Source organism: Thunnus maccoyii, chromosome 4 (genome assembly GCF_910596095.1).
Source record: "Thunnus maccoyii chromosome 4, fThuMac1.1, whole genome shotgun sequence".
Classification (NCBI taxonomy): Eukaryota; Metazoa; Chordata; class Actinopteri; order Scombriformes; family Scombridae; genus Thunnus; species Thunnus maccoyii.
Genome location: NC_056536.1, coordinates 19,081,881 through 19,099,428, shown reverse-complemented (window position 1 = coordinate 19,099,428; position 17,548 = coordinate 19,081,881). Strand labels below are relative to the sequence as shown.

The following is a 17,548-nucleotide window of genomic DNA, read 5'->3' as shown; positions in this document are numbered from 1 at the left end:
TGTTTATCTCTTTCACCATCTACTGTGGTGATTGTGGAAGTGTTCTGTACATAATGAGCAAAAGCCTTTGAATGGCCAGTGTTTCAGTACCACTGAGTATCAAAAACCATCAAGGAATGCTTGCATTGTTGGTCAGATTTGTAGCCTTGGTTACCTATTCTTTGATTAGATAGTTCCTGATTTAAATTACAATTTTACCAATTTTAGGTCTGTATTTTTTGGGTTTTGCTTTGGAGAAATACATGTTTATATTGCTCAAAGCAAAGTAACAAAAAGTAGTTTTGGTATCAGCATTGAAAACAATAAAATGGTATCTAGCTGATAACCAGCTGCTGCTTGTGTTGTTTTTATTAAATATGATTTGATTGTTTTTCTCTCAATGTTTGTCTTACTTTTACCTGTCTAGAATCCATGATGTCCTGTTCTGTAGCTGAAACCACAAGACGTCTGGCCTGTGTGTCTGGGAGCCCTGTAGCCAACAGTCACTGCCACTCTCTTCTAATAGGACTAAATAAGACTCAAGCCCTAAACAATCACAGATGGACAGGTGAAAACTGAGATGCCAAGAGGTGGCCTTTATTTTAAACCTTGTTATCCTCTCTGGTTCCTTAAAGGGACATGAAAATATTCACAACCTTAACAGTGTCCCCTCAGATGTTGTCTTTTGCCATATAAAAAAAATGCCTTTAAACATTAGAGCCAAGCCAACGCAGAGCAAGCTATCTGCTGGCTCAAAGAGCAGTGGGCACACCGATGGCGGAACATCTCATTCACGCTTTTCAAGATCCCCTAAACAGGGGAAAGGCAAACAGGCTGTAAGCTCAGCACCAGGCTCCCGCTCAGGGCTAGAACCAGGCTCTGTGTCAGGAGGTTTGCCTGCACCAGCGCCTAAATCGGCTGGAGGTCAAGGGTCAGCGTCAAGGCCAGGTTCAAAGATCAAACCCGGCACAACAGCAGACAAAGGAGCAACCCGTGGTTCAGCTACAGCTCCAGGGGGTAAAACCCTGTCTATGGAGAACATCCAGTCTTTGAGTGCTGCCTATGCCACTTCAGGCACTATGTACCCCTGTGAGCGGGATGCCTTGGAACCCTCAGGCGGTTACCCCAAAGGCACCATGACGCTGGGCAGGAGCACCAGCCGCTCCTCCTACACTGGCAGGACAACAGTTATGGGCAGCAGCCCAAACATCACCTCCTCTGGGCTGCATCACCCATCAGACCACTATGGAGACCAAACCTTGCTTTCTGCTGGGACTTCCAGTCTGCGGCGCCAGTCTGGGAGACATCCACAGGCACTGGATTCGTTTGGACGGGGAGAAGCTCCCACGTTTGATCTCCAGGCTCAGCTGAAGGAGCTGCAGAGGGAGAACGACAACCTGAGGAGAGAACTGGATGGAGGTAGGGATGGAAGGACAGGCCCCAGCATGAACAATGTCAACTTCTGGAGTCCGGATGTAAAGAGAGACAAGGGGGTTAGGAGGGAGGACGGAGGGAGGACCTCGGTTCTGAAGGACCATTACAGGACAAACCAAGAGGATGTACAGGTGAGAAGACTGACAAATTAAAGAGTTTGTTTCATAAATACTATATTTCACTTTCCACTGGTTACTGCAACAAATACTCAACAACTTCAGAATTCAACAGTGAGTCACTTTCACACCAGCAAGTCTATTAGTCACATTTTTCAAATGGTGGAAATCTAATTTTGAAACAACACTCTTTGATTTGTCTGCTCACACATCACATTCAGACTTTTTGTGTTGACCAGCCCATTTCCTCTGCACATCATACCTCTCACATCATACCTTTTGTTCCTGCCTTCAAGGTTGCATAGAAAGGTTTCTGTGCAGTTCATGTGTAAAGACGTTTGCCAGGCTCAGCGCTGTCTGTGTTTCCATGGGAACATGCCCTATTGGCAGCCATTAGCCAGATTCTAAAAAAACTCACAGCTACTCCTTAAGGGATAGTGACCAGTCTGTCCTGTGCCACCTCTCCCTGGAGTCTGGCCCACTCACTCTGAGGTGTTATCCATCTGTCTGTCTTACTGCAGAACTAATGTAAATCTGTTATTTCTCTGTATGTCCTCCTTCTGTTTTCTGTCATGCCGGCCCTCTGTTTCTCCATTTGTCTTGTGTGGCATTTTACTTACTTGTGTGTCTGTGTTTATCTAGTGGACAAATAGTGGTATATCTCTACGGGAAAACTGGTCTGTAAGTCTTTATAAAATATACTTCATCTTGTTTTAAGAATCTTTTACATTATACAGCTTGTGCAGTTTCTGCTGTATCTATTTATCTCTCTGTCTTCATCTTTCTCACACAAGCATACAAAAAGTTTAATCATATCTGTACTCTTTGCTTCAACCCCTCTTTCTTGTAACCAAGGAGCCACCTCTGCATTTGTATTTATAGCTTTTTCATCTCACATTGTCATACAGTGTGAGGACACTATGACACACACACCCACACATACACACACATTCTTCTAATTTTAAAACCGAAAATAAAAAAACAGAATGTTTGAAAATGAAAACAGAATGTTTTTTCATTCAGGAAAATAGTCATTTCTGTTTGTTTTTTTATAGAGTTTCGACTAATAAATATTTCTCAAAATGTGTCCTTCGACGAACGAAAATGCGCTAAGATCTGCATTTGCCACTACCCTTCTCTTCTTTAAGAGAAAGACACATGCGCACACAACTCACATACACAAAAAGATACACAATTTTCACCTTCCACAAAATAGAGGAATTTCAGTAAGCTTTGTAGACAAGAAATGTGTTTGCTGCTGAAAATGGTTCGGTTACCAGTCTTTGTGCATCTACAGGCTTGTCCTGACTTCACCCTGTCTGTAATAGATGGATGTATTTGTCTGTGTTGTGCACCTTCAGACAGACCCATTCAATACTAGCATATTACTTGTTTTCAATTGTCGACTCATTTTTTCTTTCCCACACTAACGCTCTCTCTCTCATACTGTCTTTTTACCTTAACCTTCTTCTTCCGTCCCCCTCATCTTGCACATGTATTTATCTACCGAAACCTCTTACAGCACCTTACTTGTAGATTTATGATCTCATAATCCTTATGTACCTGTAGATAATTAAACCATAAATACATACATATATGTAAGTGTAGATCACTTGGTATTTCATATGAAAATATAATAGGCTACTGGAGAAAAAAAATCCTGTACACTGTCCAAAGCTCTGATGGAATCCATTAAATGCAGAAGTTATGATGCATCCTTTTGCCATATGTAACCTGTCAGAATATGAAAGAACCCTGATTTACCAGTTTTTTGTCATGCTGAACTCAACTGTCCTTGATCTCTCTCCTGCATTCTAATTATCACCATCTGTAATGTTTCTAGTGAATTTGATACGAGTGAAGTTCATATAGAAAAACAATGTGAAATACGCCCATTAGTGATGTGATTTAATATCACTTTGATTATGTTGTTGCTGTAGCCTAGTATGGCAGTTTGTTTTACCTTAGCTGATATATCTTGCTGACAAAACACAATGCGAGTCATCTAGCTTAAAAAGAGCAAACAAAAACCTTTAGGCGTTCTTCTTTCTCATTCTCTCTTTCTGCCTTTCTCTTTCATCCTCTTTCTCTCACTTGCTCTTTCTTACAGACATACACACCTAAGGATAGTTTAGCGCCAGTTGATTATGAATGCTATGTTGTTAGCAATATTGATTACTCATTAAATTTTTACCAACCCCTTTTGTCTTTACTGGCCCTCACAGTGTTCACTGCCCTATTGTATAGAATAAAGAAAAAACACTCTGAGTCCAGTTTCTCTCAATTAAAAAACAATACCTTATGCAGAGGATGCTGTTCTAACTCTTATCTGCTGTCACCTTGCTCTCCTTTATCACCTCTATCCCCCTTCTCTTCTTTTAAGTGGTCACTTCTCTTCTCTTTTTTTCTTCTCCATTTCTAATGTTTTTTGCCCTTCGAGACACTCTGGGAAGAGTTGAGTGTGACAAGAGAACTTTATAATTAGCATAAGGAATGTCACCTTTTCTCTCAGCTGCAGCCACCAGAGTTGTCCCCTAACCATCTGTTTGTGTGTGTGTATGTCTATGTGTGTGTGTACACTACATATGTATTTGTGTCTACAGTCTCAATGGTGTGAGTGTGTGAATGTGTGTGTTTGTGCGGAGGATTGTCCACCCACTCTGACTTGATATTCAGCGCTAGCTTGTTGCATTGATTATCTGCACTCACCCTCGCCTCCCTCCTACATCTCAACTCTGTGTCCTTGGTGCCGTCTACCTTCTGGACTCGAGCAGAGGAGTCACGATATTAGAGGAAAAATTGGTAATAGCTTCACAGAGATGAAAATTTAGGTGTTTAACTTCCGTTTAGTGTTTTCATCAATGAATGTTTTACATCTCTATATGCTGTAAGGTGCAGTGTGTATTGTCAGTTTTTTCCCTTTTGTTTGATTTCCTTACAGCCTTTTCTTATCCTGCTCAATCATCAAGAATGCTCTGTGTCCATGGTTTCAAGCACAGAGTGAATTTCCATTTGCCAATCAGAAAAGCTGAGAGCTGTGAATATAAATTAGCATATTGTATTTTGTATTACTTTGCACTGCAGCAAGTGGTAAAAGCATGAATGTTGAATGAAATATGTTGTCCCCAACAACACTTTATGGGAGCCTGTTTATGTAGCTTAGTATAATTGTTCAAGTGGTAAATGTATTGACAAATCCTTCAGTTATTGCATCTATTAACCTCCTCAATCTTGCTCATCACTGATGTGTCCATCTTTAAAAGCTCATGCTGTGATGACAAATATTGTTTAAATCCACCAAAACAAAACAAATTGTGATTTAAAGCAGATATCTTTCCAAGGTTTTTTTATTGCCATGCCAATTTTGACCTATTAAAGACTAAATTCTTCATCATTATGTTTTATCTGTGCACTGATTTGCACATTCCTTAACTGCATCCTTAACAGATTATTGATTTGTCAATTAATTAATTAATTATTTAGTGGCACAATTGGGTCCTTGTTAGACTCACTGCTTTTATGCTTGGAACTGTCACCGATTCTTTTTGAGGTTCTCTATAAATTTGGGGAAAAAAAATTGTTTTCATAAGTTGCAAATTTGTTTTCATCTGGAACACCATCACCATTTGTCCTGTCTTTCCCCCCCTTTGATGTTCATCTCTGCAAACAAACATGCCACTTGTGCTTTCAAGCATAGTACATTCTATGTATTTTGCCTGTGTTTTGAAGAGAAATGTTGCCTCCTCATGGCCAAAGTGTGTAACCATCACCCAATAGCGTTCCAAACCAAAGAGACTTAAGTATTTTACACAATGGTTTGATATTTGGGGCATCTTTTTCCTTTTTGCTTTCTCTTTGGGCTTTATGCATGTGTGTGTGTCTTTCTTATGTCACATTTCTCTGCTGCAGCTTGGGGATATCAGAAGAAACAAGGTCTGTTTTAAGTGCCCCACCATATATTTTTTATATATGTGTGTTATAAGTTAATTAATGTTTTATATGTGTCTATACATGTCTGCTGTGTTTGTTATTGAATAAATACGCATTTTATCTTTATCCACTTTGTTTGTAGCAGCTTCCACTAACAGTTCAGGAGCTTCAGGAGGAGCTGAGGGCTCACAGGGAAATGAACAGTCGCCTACAGCACCAGCGACAGCAGGGGAACTCTGGCTCCTGTCGAGAACTCCGTATGGATCAGGACCACAGAGGGGGCCTCAGCCCTGGCCCCAGCCCCAGACAAAGCCCCAGCAACCTCCACAGTCCTGGACCAAAGAACAGCCCGAGAGCCAGCCCATCCAACACCTATAATCCAAGGCAACAGGAAGCTGACATCATTATTCACAGCCCTGGTTATGGCTGTAATACTGCAGTAGCAACACAGAGAATCAGCCCAGCCAACACCCTTCAGCCTGGGCCGAGGACCAGCCCAAATCAGCCCCTTTACAGTCCTAACCAAGGTCCGTTGGTAGTGCCCAGCTCTAGTTCAGTCCGGCCCTGCAGCCCCTGCCAGGTGCCCGGGTGTGACGGCTTCTCTTCACCCCCTCCTCTGGATCCGTCAGAGGAAAATTTCTTCCGCCTGCAGTCGGAGCACGAGCGCCAGGCCAAGGAACTGTTCCTGCTGAGGAAGACCATGGAGGAGATGGAGCTGAGAATCGACTCTCAGAAGCAGACGCTTGGCGCCCGGGACGAGAGCATCCAGAGGCTGCTGGAGATGCTTCAGGGCCAAGGTCAAAGTCAGGGACACTGGGGCCGGGGACAGAGAACAGGCATCATAACTATGGCGGCGCAGGAGGCTGAAGCCCAGCTAGAAAACATGCATGTGAGAGAGGTGTGTTTTTCTTCCTGATATTTTTAATGTTTTAAAAAATGAATACTAATAAGTAAGTAATTCCAACAAAAGGGCTAGGTAGTATGTCAATATTTATCATTTATCATCTATCACTTAAATAGGATCATTGTAGTTTTTTGACATTACGAATTATGGTACACAATTGTGTTGCCTGTGTTAATAATAAAAAAACAATTATTAAGCAATTAAGTCGGATACATCCCTGAATGGTTTTGGAAATATTTGAGAGCTGAATATGAATTAACCATAACATTATACATTCTAGTGCATGAAGGTTACTGAAAAACATCAAAACGGCACGTGATTTTTGATACTAAACAGATATTGTACACTATATTAATGGTTAACGTGATATTTATCATCACTTAAATGCATATATGATCTATTTGTTTTATGTGTTTTTTGATTTGCATATTAATTAATGCAATTAATTAATGCTTTGCTTGCGTTTGTATGAGTGTATTTGTTTGCACATATGTGTGTGTGTGTGCCTGTATTATGTAGAGTTTGGGAGCAGAAAGCGGCTCAGCAGGTCTTATCAATGGGCCAGATTAACATACGGAGAGCCCTAAGCCTATGTTCAGCCATGTAGTTTTACAATCTGACTCTGTTTGTTTGTGTGTGTGTCTGTGTGTGTGTGTGTGTCTGTTTTCCTGGGTATGCACATGCTCATATGGCAGTTGCTCGTATATCACTTGTCTATGCATTGCACATAGCATTTAGCATTTATTCTACAGCATGTGGTGTGGAGGGCCCTTTTGTACAGTGCAACTGAAAAAATATTCAACTGATTTTATTTATTGTTTATTTTTTTATTTTTTTATTTTTTGCACCCATCAAAAATTCTCAGTTAAAATACAAGAAAAGACTAATCTTATTTGGTAAGTTCATGCTTAGTTAAGACCTTCCTATTTTTTTTCTGGCTTACACTTCCGACTCCATTTTATTGATTGTGAAGAAATGAAAAGTGCCAGACCTCCAGTGAGTGGTGGTATAGCACAGGTGTGTCTGTCTCCAACGCCAGGAGGACTAGCAGTCGGCTGCTCTGTGCTCCTCACTCCTGCCTTGTTTATTTTTAACTCCTAAATCTTCTTAGCCCTTAATTTCTCTACCTCTCTGTCGCTGTGTGTGTTTGTGCGTTGTGTGTCTGTGTATGCTCCGCTATTGTTTGTGTCATGATGTTCTTGTTTTTCCGCCTATGTTTTGTTTGTATGCCTCTATGTTCGCAGTGCCTAGTCAGAATGATTGCATGTGTGTGTGTTTGTGTGCGTGTATGTGAGCATGCGTGCACATCTGGGGCCTGTCGGCTTAGCGTTTCTAGCGAGGACACTCCCTCTCTGGGCTGCCGATGGCTGATGGGATATCCACCCATGCCGGGTGTTTGGTCACTGTGGGTGATTTTGTCAGAGAGGAATGTGGGTGTCTGAGCCCATGCTAATGCAACCACTCCTGTGCCTGTGTGTGTCTGTGTGTATGTTTGGGACCTAACCATGCTGTGTGTGTAAGAGGTGAGTACCTGTTCACACACGCTGTCTGTGTCTGTGCTATTTTTAACTGCTTGACAGCTTAACACATACTGTGTGTGCTATGGTGGAGGGGGTGACTGGTACTGAGAGGTGAGAGAGAGAGTGGGGGAGAGATGAGAGAAAGAAGTGTTTTTCTAAGGTAGAAAAACAAGCTGTGTTTGTCTGAATATTAATGTATGATTAATGAGGGAAAACACTCTGACCGCCCTGATTGAAAAGAGAGGTGATTGTTGTTCTTTCGTTTTTCCCCTCGTCTCCTTCTGGCCTCCTCTCCACTGAGGTTGAGATGGGGCTATGGAGTCTGTGTACACACACACACACACCACACATAAACACACACACACACACACACACACACACATAGACACAGACAGAGGGCATACAGGTTCGTTTGCACAGTCTGATGTGTTGACTTGCTTAGGTGATTACAGCTCAAATTGCAGCTAGTGATGCGGTTAATTTAGCAGATTGTTAGTCAAACTAATAACCTTGCTTAAAGTGAGTGAAACTGATGAGTTCATATGCTGTAGAGCTATTTGTAGGTGTATTTGTATTGGGTAGATTGTGTATCAGACGTCAGATGTTAATATTTATCAGTAACGCTGTGTGTGGTTTATTACATACAGGTAAAATAAAAATATATGTTTTATTAATACTTTAGAAATAGTTAAATAATAATACTAAGCTTGTCCTAAGATCAACATATGGTCTTCTAGAAATTGTAATGAGGAGCAGGAGAGCATATTCAAAATAGTGAATAATGTAGTGTTGATGAATAAAATGTATTTGTCCAGTTTAAAAATAATAGGAATAATAATGATTAAAATAATTAAAATAGAACAATAACAAATAGTCAGGATTAATCAAAATAGTTCCTGGCAACTGAGCTACTATTACACTTTCAGTAGTGAATAAATGAGAAGAAACAGTTTCTTGATGAATCTACAGCAGAATCATAACAGTGTCATTATTCATGCTATTGTGTGTTTTTACTACTTCTGACACTTTTAACATTAATTTATCAATCAAAAATTTTTGTCTTTTTTTTGCATCCCAAAAATATATTCACTGAAAGTTACATATTCCAAATCCACAAAGAAATGTGATCCAAACACAGTTTATTAACATTGTGTTAAAGGACGATCAAGTTGTTTGTCTGTTTGATGCTCGCATCAGTTTGTAGTTGGGGTGAATACAAATTAATTGAAAGATTTCCATGCAGTGATTTAACGTTGAGACATGGTCTTCTTCCTGTGAATGCCTCTTGCCTTTGTTTATGTGTCAGAGTGGTAATTTAGCCTTACACTTGTCATAATTAGCAAAGGCAGGGCTGTGATGGTAGTGCTGCTGTTGCCTCTATTAGGGGGCACTAGTCTTAGGTCTTTTGATTAGCTCCAAAGGAAACCAGCCCAACTGTCTTCCATTACCGCGCCCATTACTCTCTTTTAAATGACCCAGCTTGTTTAGCTTGAGCTGAGATAATAAATGCCTCCATTTTCAGTCCACCTCTCTTTTTATTTATCCTTCAAACATGGCTGAGGGTGGATGGGGGGCCCTTTTGCTGTTCTTTTCCAGTATGACGAGAACTTATTACCTTAGATTTACATTTACATGATCTTAATTTTGTTTTTCATTTTCCCAAATGTTCACTGAAGGGCTTTTCGTAAGGAAGATGGGTGTAAAAATGTAAGTGCCCGTGTATGTTGCAAATTAGAGAATTGAGTCAGGGTCCACAGAGAATGGAAATCTCTTTTTGTCTTTTCCGATTTCTCTCACAGTTGTACCACTCATGACTTACAGACCATGGCCAGATGTGAAGTTACTTGAACCAGCTGTCTGTGTTTATGTCTGGACGGTATTCTGGTGTGCAGTATGTATGGATATAGAGCTCACTCCATCACTCCTTCACCTGCTGATGTATGTTGTCAGGGGATGGTGTGTAGTCCCGTGCTCTTGCTTGTGTTTTCTGTTCAACTTTGTCAGCTGTCAGACTGTCTTAGCTGCACAGACAACTTAGAAACACTGGCACATCTATGTCAGCCAATTTACTTGACTCTTGAAATAGAGATGTAACACTTCACTTACACAACATTGCCATCATTTGTTAAAACAATATTGAACCCACATATAAAGTAGTTTGTTTGAGTGTGGCATATGAGCTTTCATCTATTATGTTTACTGGCAAATGTACATTGTTTCAGTACCAGCAATATCCACAGAGTGGCAGTGTTCTATCAGTATTTAACTACTGTGGCCATTATGTACCCTAACCCTAAGTTATGTGTGATGGCACACACACACATACACAAACACACACAAACACACACACACACGCTGAGAGGCATAAATCTGGGCCTAATCGACTCTCCCCAGCCGCCAGGTCTCTGTAGACCCAATAATAACAGCCGTTCCACTGGTCTGTTCCTGTCCAGTCCTGACCTGCTGCCAAGGGCGAGCACACACACACACACACATGCGCGCACACACACACTGTGAGATTTTTACTTGGAGATGGCATATCTACTTTCATATGCATCGCACTGCAGATTCGACGTCGTCCTTAGGGGCACTGGATAGAGTTAAGGCCCCTAAGACTGGGTATGTAGCATTGCTCTACTGTTAAGAACGTAAGGGCAAAGCACTTATGGCTCCCCTGTTTTCTATAGTATGACTGGCTTCAGAAGTCCTGCTGCTGTTTTTGGCAGGACCTCTGTCTATCCCCCCCCCCACTCCACCCTCCATCTCTCAAACACTGATAAAACCAGAAATTTAACTTTTTCAAACTTTCTAGCGCTCCAGCATGTCGGTTAAAAGTGGAAGCTCATGTCATCAGTCTTTTTTATAAATCCCTTTCCCACTTTTTCTTTTGGCTCACTTTCTCGTGCCACCAGCTAATCAACTGCAAAGTTTTTACGTCTTCTCCTCTCTCCTTTTTTTTTTTTCATCTGTTTGTTTGTCTTTGTATGTTCGTTTGTCCATCCACATTTCCCACTCTCTCTTTCTTTCTCCCCAGACTGATATGCTATCTGCTGCGGTTAGGTTAATTGGTGAAAGGCTGGGCTTTTTAGGGCTCCATTCTTGATTGGCTACTTTCAGCCTCCGCTAATGAAGCCCCCTCTCGACTAACATTAGAAGACCACTGTAAATACCATCAGCAAACACACACACACACACACATACACACACACACACACACACACACCAATGCTCCCTTCTCCCCACCACACCCCGGGAACCACATACTCGCCACGCTCTGTTGATCTCCCAGAATGTTCGAGCGGAAAAGTTTATCGGGACAAAATTACACCCCTCAAACCTTCTCCTCACCCCCTCCACCCCTCCACCACCCCCCAACCCCTCCCTATTTTTCAGCAAGGCTTTGATTCCCTCCGATTAGACTTTTGTCTTTTCAAACAGCCCTTTTAAGCCATTGAGCTGATAGAGACATTTTCACATTTGCGGCAAGCAAATTTTTCCCTTTTTCTCTCACTGATGGAGAAGGGATGGGATTGTGATTGATGAATATGTGTGTGTGTGTGTGTATGTCTATGTAGGATCTGTGCATGTTCTTGTCTGCGCGTAGTGTACATGACACCATTGCCTTCAGGCTAGAATTGAACTTTTTGACCGTATCCTTCTCTCAGGATGCCAGCACTTATTGCTATAGTGTTACTTTTGATCCTATTCATTCCATATGCTCAGTGCTCTGACACATGTGGAGCAGAGATGACAGTCTTTGATGACATGCTCTCCTGCATGACTTAATTTCCCCCATTGAGGGACACCATGGTTTTGAGAATTGTTCTCTTAACCGTTGTTGATAAGGAGTTAATGCACACACTTTCTCAGAGGGACAGATAAATACTTAAATGTGCACAGGCAGACAAAAAGACAGACAAACACACACACACTGTGACACATTAATACACATATGGTCAGTAGAAGATTAGAGTTGTGGCAGCAGTGGGCATGCCAGTCTGTGGGAGGCATGCTCTGACAGCAGTAATCCCCTCCTTATCCACATCTTACATGGACAAGAGGATAAGACCCATGTCTCCTTTCATTTCAAATCACTGGGAGAACTGGGAAGAATGGAAGCAATGGGAAATCATGGAAACCTGTTACCATGATCTCCCTGTATGTCTACTCTTGCTTTTTTAGTCATTTTTGTGTCCGAAGACTGATGAGAAATATTCACAAATACTGACTGTTAATTGCATTTCAGTTTCTCTGTCATTTTATTCATCTGTAACTTGGGATTGTGTATCAGTCCCTCTGGTGAAAGAGGCAATTTTGCTTATTTTTCATTGCCCCTGCCGACCTGTTCATTTTCCTCAGAGGTGCTACATATTAAACATTAGTCAGTGTGTGGGTGTGCACTTGTATGCTTGTCTGTGTTTTTGTAACCCTTTTGTGTACCATAATTCTTTCAATTTAATATGACTTTTTGCATTCCATTGCATTTTTTTTTAAACCTTATTGAATGAGGAAATTCCACTGAGCTTTTTGTCCTTTTCCAGCAGCTGTCTATAACATAATCAGGCAGCTCCATACTGTATATTCATCCCTGGAGCTTCCTAGTATTACAATAGTCTTCCTTTGCTGGAGCAATGTTGAATGGCTTCCTTAGAGGCATCCAAGCAATTCACTTTTTCCACCTACTGTATATTTAAACACATTTTCAGTTACCCCAGGTTTCTATGACCTCCAGTTTACTTGTGTTACGGGGTAATTTGTGCATAAAATATGTATAGATCTGTTTTTTTATGAAGCATTATGTTTTGTAATCATTCAAACACTTATACCTGCACAGAAAGAGCGTGTTTGGCGAGTGATGATAGCAGATATTTTTCCTTTGTGACCAGACTCAGAATCTACAGGTGGATGCTCATTGGGTGTTGGGGCTGATTAAAGCTAAGCAGCAGCAGCAGTAATAGTTGTGGAAATACTTGCAGACCAATGAAGCAATGGCAGCATAGGCAGAGTGAAGGGACAGCTGAGTATTTTTGACAGTTCAAATCATCTTTTCCAAGGGTGTGTTGGTGTTGCTGAGAGGAGGGCATGCTTCATGCAAATATATAAAGTGTAACTTGCTCACAGCTTTTGCTCCATTTTTTGCTACTACAATTGTACTACAAATACTACAATAATTTGAAATGTTTCAAAATATTGCAGGACTCATGCTCCATGTAGTTGAAAATCTTTCAATTGCAATATTATTCTTTCTCCCAAATGGACTTGGCCTAATACCCTAAATTTTCCCCGTTCATTGAGTAAGTTTAACTTTCTGTGTGCCAGTATGTGTGTGTGTGCCCATTACCTTGAATGTGTGTGTGTGTGCTTTTTTGTAGGCATAGTTGTAGGTCAGAGCTACCTTTAATTATTGATAGAAGAAGCTCAGCGCATGTGCTGGCAGAAAGTGTTGCTAAGCAGGAGCTTTAGCATGCCAGAGACATCTGCGAGAGAGACACAGAAAACAAGTGAGATATAAGAAACAGAAAGATGCAGACTGAAAGAGTGTTAGAGACAGATTCAGATGACCTATAGCTGACTGTGTCTCAGAGAGACAGAAGAAGAGAGATCAGAGAAAAGAGACATGAACGCCTGCTGTTAGAGACAGGAAAAAGTCCTCAGGAGAGCATCAAACCAGGAACCAGCTTCAAGATAATAGGAAAAGTATATTTGAAAAACAAGATATTTTTAGGGACAGTAAAACAATGTAGTAAAAAGGACAGGGAGAGATAGAAACTGGGGCTGGTCAGACTGATCAGTGTATCGTTTTAAGTGGCTCTGAAGCCGTGGGTGTCAGAGAGTGTTAAAGATGATGAGCCGCCAGGCTTATTTTTACCGGGTCCCTCCTCAGGAGCTTCATCGTCGGAACCAGCTCCAGGCCGATCCGGCCAAGACCAGGGCTCTGCAGACTGTCATTGATATGAAGGTAGGAGTTACTGTGAATCTTGAATCATCGAGAACAGGCGACATTTTAGGTAATAATGTGCTACGAGGTGTGAGTGTGTATTGCTGCAATTGATCAGTTCTCAGCTTCATAACTGTGAGTGTCTTTTGCTGTTTATTAAACCAGCAGCTGTAGAAAATGTGTCGATCTCCAAACAAATTTGAGATCAGCGAGTTTAAACTGCGGTAGGTGTTGTGATAAAAAAGTCAGATGTTTTTATCCTGTTTCAGCAGTGTACTTCACTCTTCCAGTTGCAGAATGTCCTCTGGTTTATTTTGATATCAACTTCATACCAACAAAACTTAAATTATTGATGAGCACTGCTGTAACATGAGCGCTAGTAGAGGATACGGCTCGGTTGTAAATGTAGACACTAACATACATGCACAAACAATTTAAGAAACATTGTCTTACTGTTGCCTCGTGTCTGTATGGCGGCCATGCCCAAGTAAAGTCCATTATTGGCCCATGCAGAGTTGAGCACTTATTCAATTTGTTTCAAATGTCACATATGGAAGCTTTCACTCTCATCTCAGCCCTTTGAAGTCGTCAGAGCTGTGAAAAATGCAGTTGACTCCACATGTGTCTGCGTGCACACCCACACACAACGCATATGTTGTGTTCATTCAGCAAACGCTTGTTCCAAAAGTGGCTCCTTTACAGCAAAACCACAGTTATTTTTCACACATACTTTGTGATTTGTCTGCCTATTAACAAACTGCACATGTGCTAGCCCAGGATGCCCACAGTGCGTTAAATGCAAAGCCTGACTGTATTAATTAGAAAAGGCAAAACATTGCCAGAGGGATTAGACATAAGAAAGGTGTTAGAGAGTGAAAGAGACAGAGAGATACAGTAACAGCCTTCCTTTGGTGATGCTGTTGATGAGGAAGAGATATTTCCCTGCATTGTTGCTAAATAAAACTATCTCCTGTTTTGCTAATTTTTTAAGTATTGATGCAGCTGAGGGAATCCTGCATGCTCTTTGTCCTATGAGCATGTAATGTTGATACTGTTTTTTCCAGTGTCTGCGTTGTCTGTGATGCTGCTTGTCTCTAAGTGGTGTATATTTTCGCTTTGTGATTACAGAACACCTCCCCTCCTTTCTGTTTTGATCCTGACGTTATCTGGCAGGTACAGTAATGAGTGCTGATCTCTTGATCCTTCTATCAACTCAACATGGACCACAAATATACAGCATTTGTGTTTTCCTCTTTCCCTATCATAAATCCCTCCCTGGGATGGAATTCAGCACCATCGTGTAGCTCATGTTACAGCGGTTTTGAGGCCAAGCTTTTATTAACATGTATTCATATTGTGCTGAATGTTGTTTTTGATATTACCCTCTGTATTTTCCTTTGGATTTGCCTTATTTCTCTTCCTGTGGGTGATGTTTTTCTCTCCTTTCACTCTGGAACAAAAACAGATAGCAATCAGTTATTTTCATACAGAAATCAATGTGAAGCAATGGAAATGATTCAATAGCGTAGACTTTGGGTGGGCCTTTTTGTATTGTGTTGAGTGTATATGTATGTATGCTAAGGGTGAGGTGGTTTTATTCTGCTATATGCCTGAATGCCCCACTTCAACTGTTTTTGGGGTTAACAATGAAAGTCAACATCTTTGCATATACTCTTTGCGTGTGTGAGTGTTTGTGTGTCGGTGTGTTATATATATATTTATGCATTCCTGTTTGCATGGTGTATGTGTGCTTGTGTGTTCAGGATGGTATATGCAGCACCGTGTTCTAGGCAGGGCTGATGTCAGAGGATGTAATAGAGGTCAGATGCTTACATGTTGCCTGTGGTTTGTGCTGATGGCATCATGCAATCTGCTTCCATTTATTCAATTACCTTTCTCTCCTGTTCCAAGGTTTAGCATTTAATGTATGTCTGAAACCATGCAGCTAAACAACCTCGGGACCTGTCCATGACAGACCCTTCCATTCCCTCATAGATACTGCAAAGGAAAACATCTTGGCTGTACACAATTGCTGGCCAAGATATTGCCTCTGTTTTTCCATGCTTTCTAGTCAGATATTGGGCTATACATTAATAGGTTATAATCTAGATAGAGGATGCCATGAGGTCTTTTGTGAATATGCTGTTGGGGCTGTTAGTGCTGTTTTGCAATCTCATGTTTTTCTTATTTCCACGTTGTAATGGGTTATTTTGTCGCTGATCAAAAGTCCAGTCATTGTCTCAAATCAGCTTCAGTTTTGATATATCTCATATAGCTATAATGTTTATCCAATCAGGTATAGATGGGGTTTGCGGGAGCTGCAAATGATCTTTTCCACAGCCTCCTCTAATTGATGTCTATCTCAGCTATTTCATGCATAGCGTTCCATGACAACAATAAGTAAAAATTTCAAGGCCAATGTTCTTTTTCAGATCAACATCATTTTGTCAACCTCCTCTCCCTGTATTTGGGCTTTTGCACATATTTATTTTAGATTAATAGTTAAAGAGATCACTAGATACATAGATCATTGTTTAATCAATAACATGTAAGACAGGAACGCCCTTATTAAAGTCCAGGACTCAAATCTTACTCGTTGCCTGCCTATTGTCACTGGTGCAGGACACCAAGATCTCTTCCCTGGAGAGGAACATCCGAGACTTAGAGGATGAGGTCCAGATGTTAAAGACCAGCGGCCTGCTGCACTCTGATGACAGGCAGGATGAACTCAAGCAGGTGGAGGTCTACAAGAGCCATTCTAAATTCATGAAGACTAAGGTAGTGTCTCTGCATGCTACCTGAGACGACTCCACACTGCATGACCTGAGTGATGCATGTTAGTCTTAAAACATCATTAACAAGTGCATGAGAAGCTGTAATGTGCATGTCTCTTGTCTCCAATGCATGCTCATGGGCAACTAAGTATATGTTGGGAGAGATATTAATGTCAAACTGCAAATTACAGCATGCTGGCTCTTTCTGGCTGCTTTATTGAGGTTCTGAAGCTCCCGTGTTGCATGGATACCAAGAACTCCTACGCTTCTAAATGTATTTCTTCATATCTAGTTTGGCTCTAATTCAAAACATTTATAAGGTTTTCTTGCTATCATGAAGTTCTTGTGTACCTTATCCACATTACCTGAGTGATGACCGAACATTGTACTGCTCTCCTAACTGCTGACTGTTCTGATGGAGCTAATTCAGGCAATATATCTGCTTACAGTGCAGTGTGTCTGTTTACTGTACTACCTTTAGCTAGCAGAAAGATCTTAAGAAAGGCCTGACTTAGACCCAAGCATACTGGGTTATCCATTGGTACATGTGTACACCAGTGCACAGACTGACACACGCACACACATTTGAATAGGCACATGAACAGAATATACAAGATCCATGTTGAAAAATGTAGTTTAAGGTTTCAGAGTGTTGCCAGCTGAGTTTCAATGATGGCTGAGACCGATGAGAAGTGCCTCATGTGAAACAGTTTTTCTCTTTGGTTCATTAATGGTGCTCTTTGTAGGACCCGTTTGTCATTGCATCGGGGAAGTTCCTGATGCAATCATAAAAGAGATGTTTTTATGAATGGGGCCCTGACAGATGAATGTGAGCTTACAGCGACAGAGGAAAGAACTCTTTCCTCACCCGTACTGACCTGGGATGATATACATCACAGTGACAGTCCTGGCTCGCTCTCCCATGTCTCATCTTTCTGCATACAGTCACACAG

At 41.2% G+C, this 17,548-nt stretch overlaps 1 protein-coding gene across 17 annotated transcripts in view; it reads left to right on the top strand.

Annotated features, from left to right (window-relative positions):
* LOC121895562 (ERC protein 2-like) overlaps positions 1 to 17,548 on the top strand; it is a 156,541-nt gene that overhangs the window by 1,599 nt on the left and 137,394 nt on the right. For 12 of the 17 annotated variants that reach the window (XR_006095807.1, XR_006095806.1, XM_042408838.1 and 9 more), the window contains 5 exons: positions 407 to 1,544; positions 5,602 to 6,357; positions 13,768 to 13,842; positions 14,950 to 14,994; positions 16,444 to 16,599. Coding sequence is in view for 15 of the 17 variants with exons in the window: in XM_042408838.1 (XP_042264772.1) it covers positions 681 to 1,544; positions 5,602 to 6,357; positions 13,768 to 13,842; positions 14,950 to 14,994; positions 16,444 to 16,599 (1,896 nt within the window). In the remaining 2 variants the exon portion in view is untranslated. The remainder of the gene's footprint in view (positions 1 to 406; positions 1,545 to 5,601; positions 6,358 to 13,767; positions 13,843 to 14,949; positions 14,995 to 16,443; positions 16,600 to 17,548) is intronic. The other 5 variants (XM_042408834.1, XM_042408835.1, XM_042408837.1 and 2 more) reach the window with 5 other exon arrangements.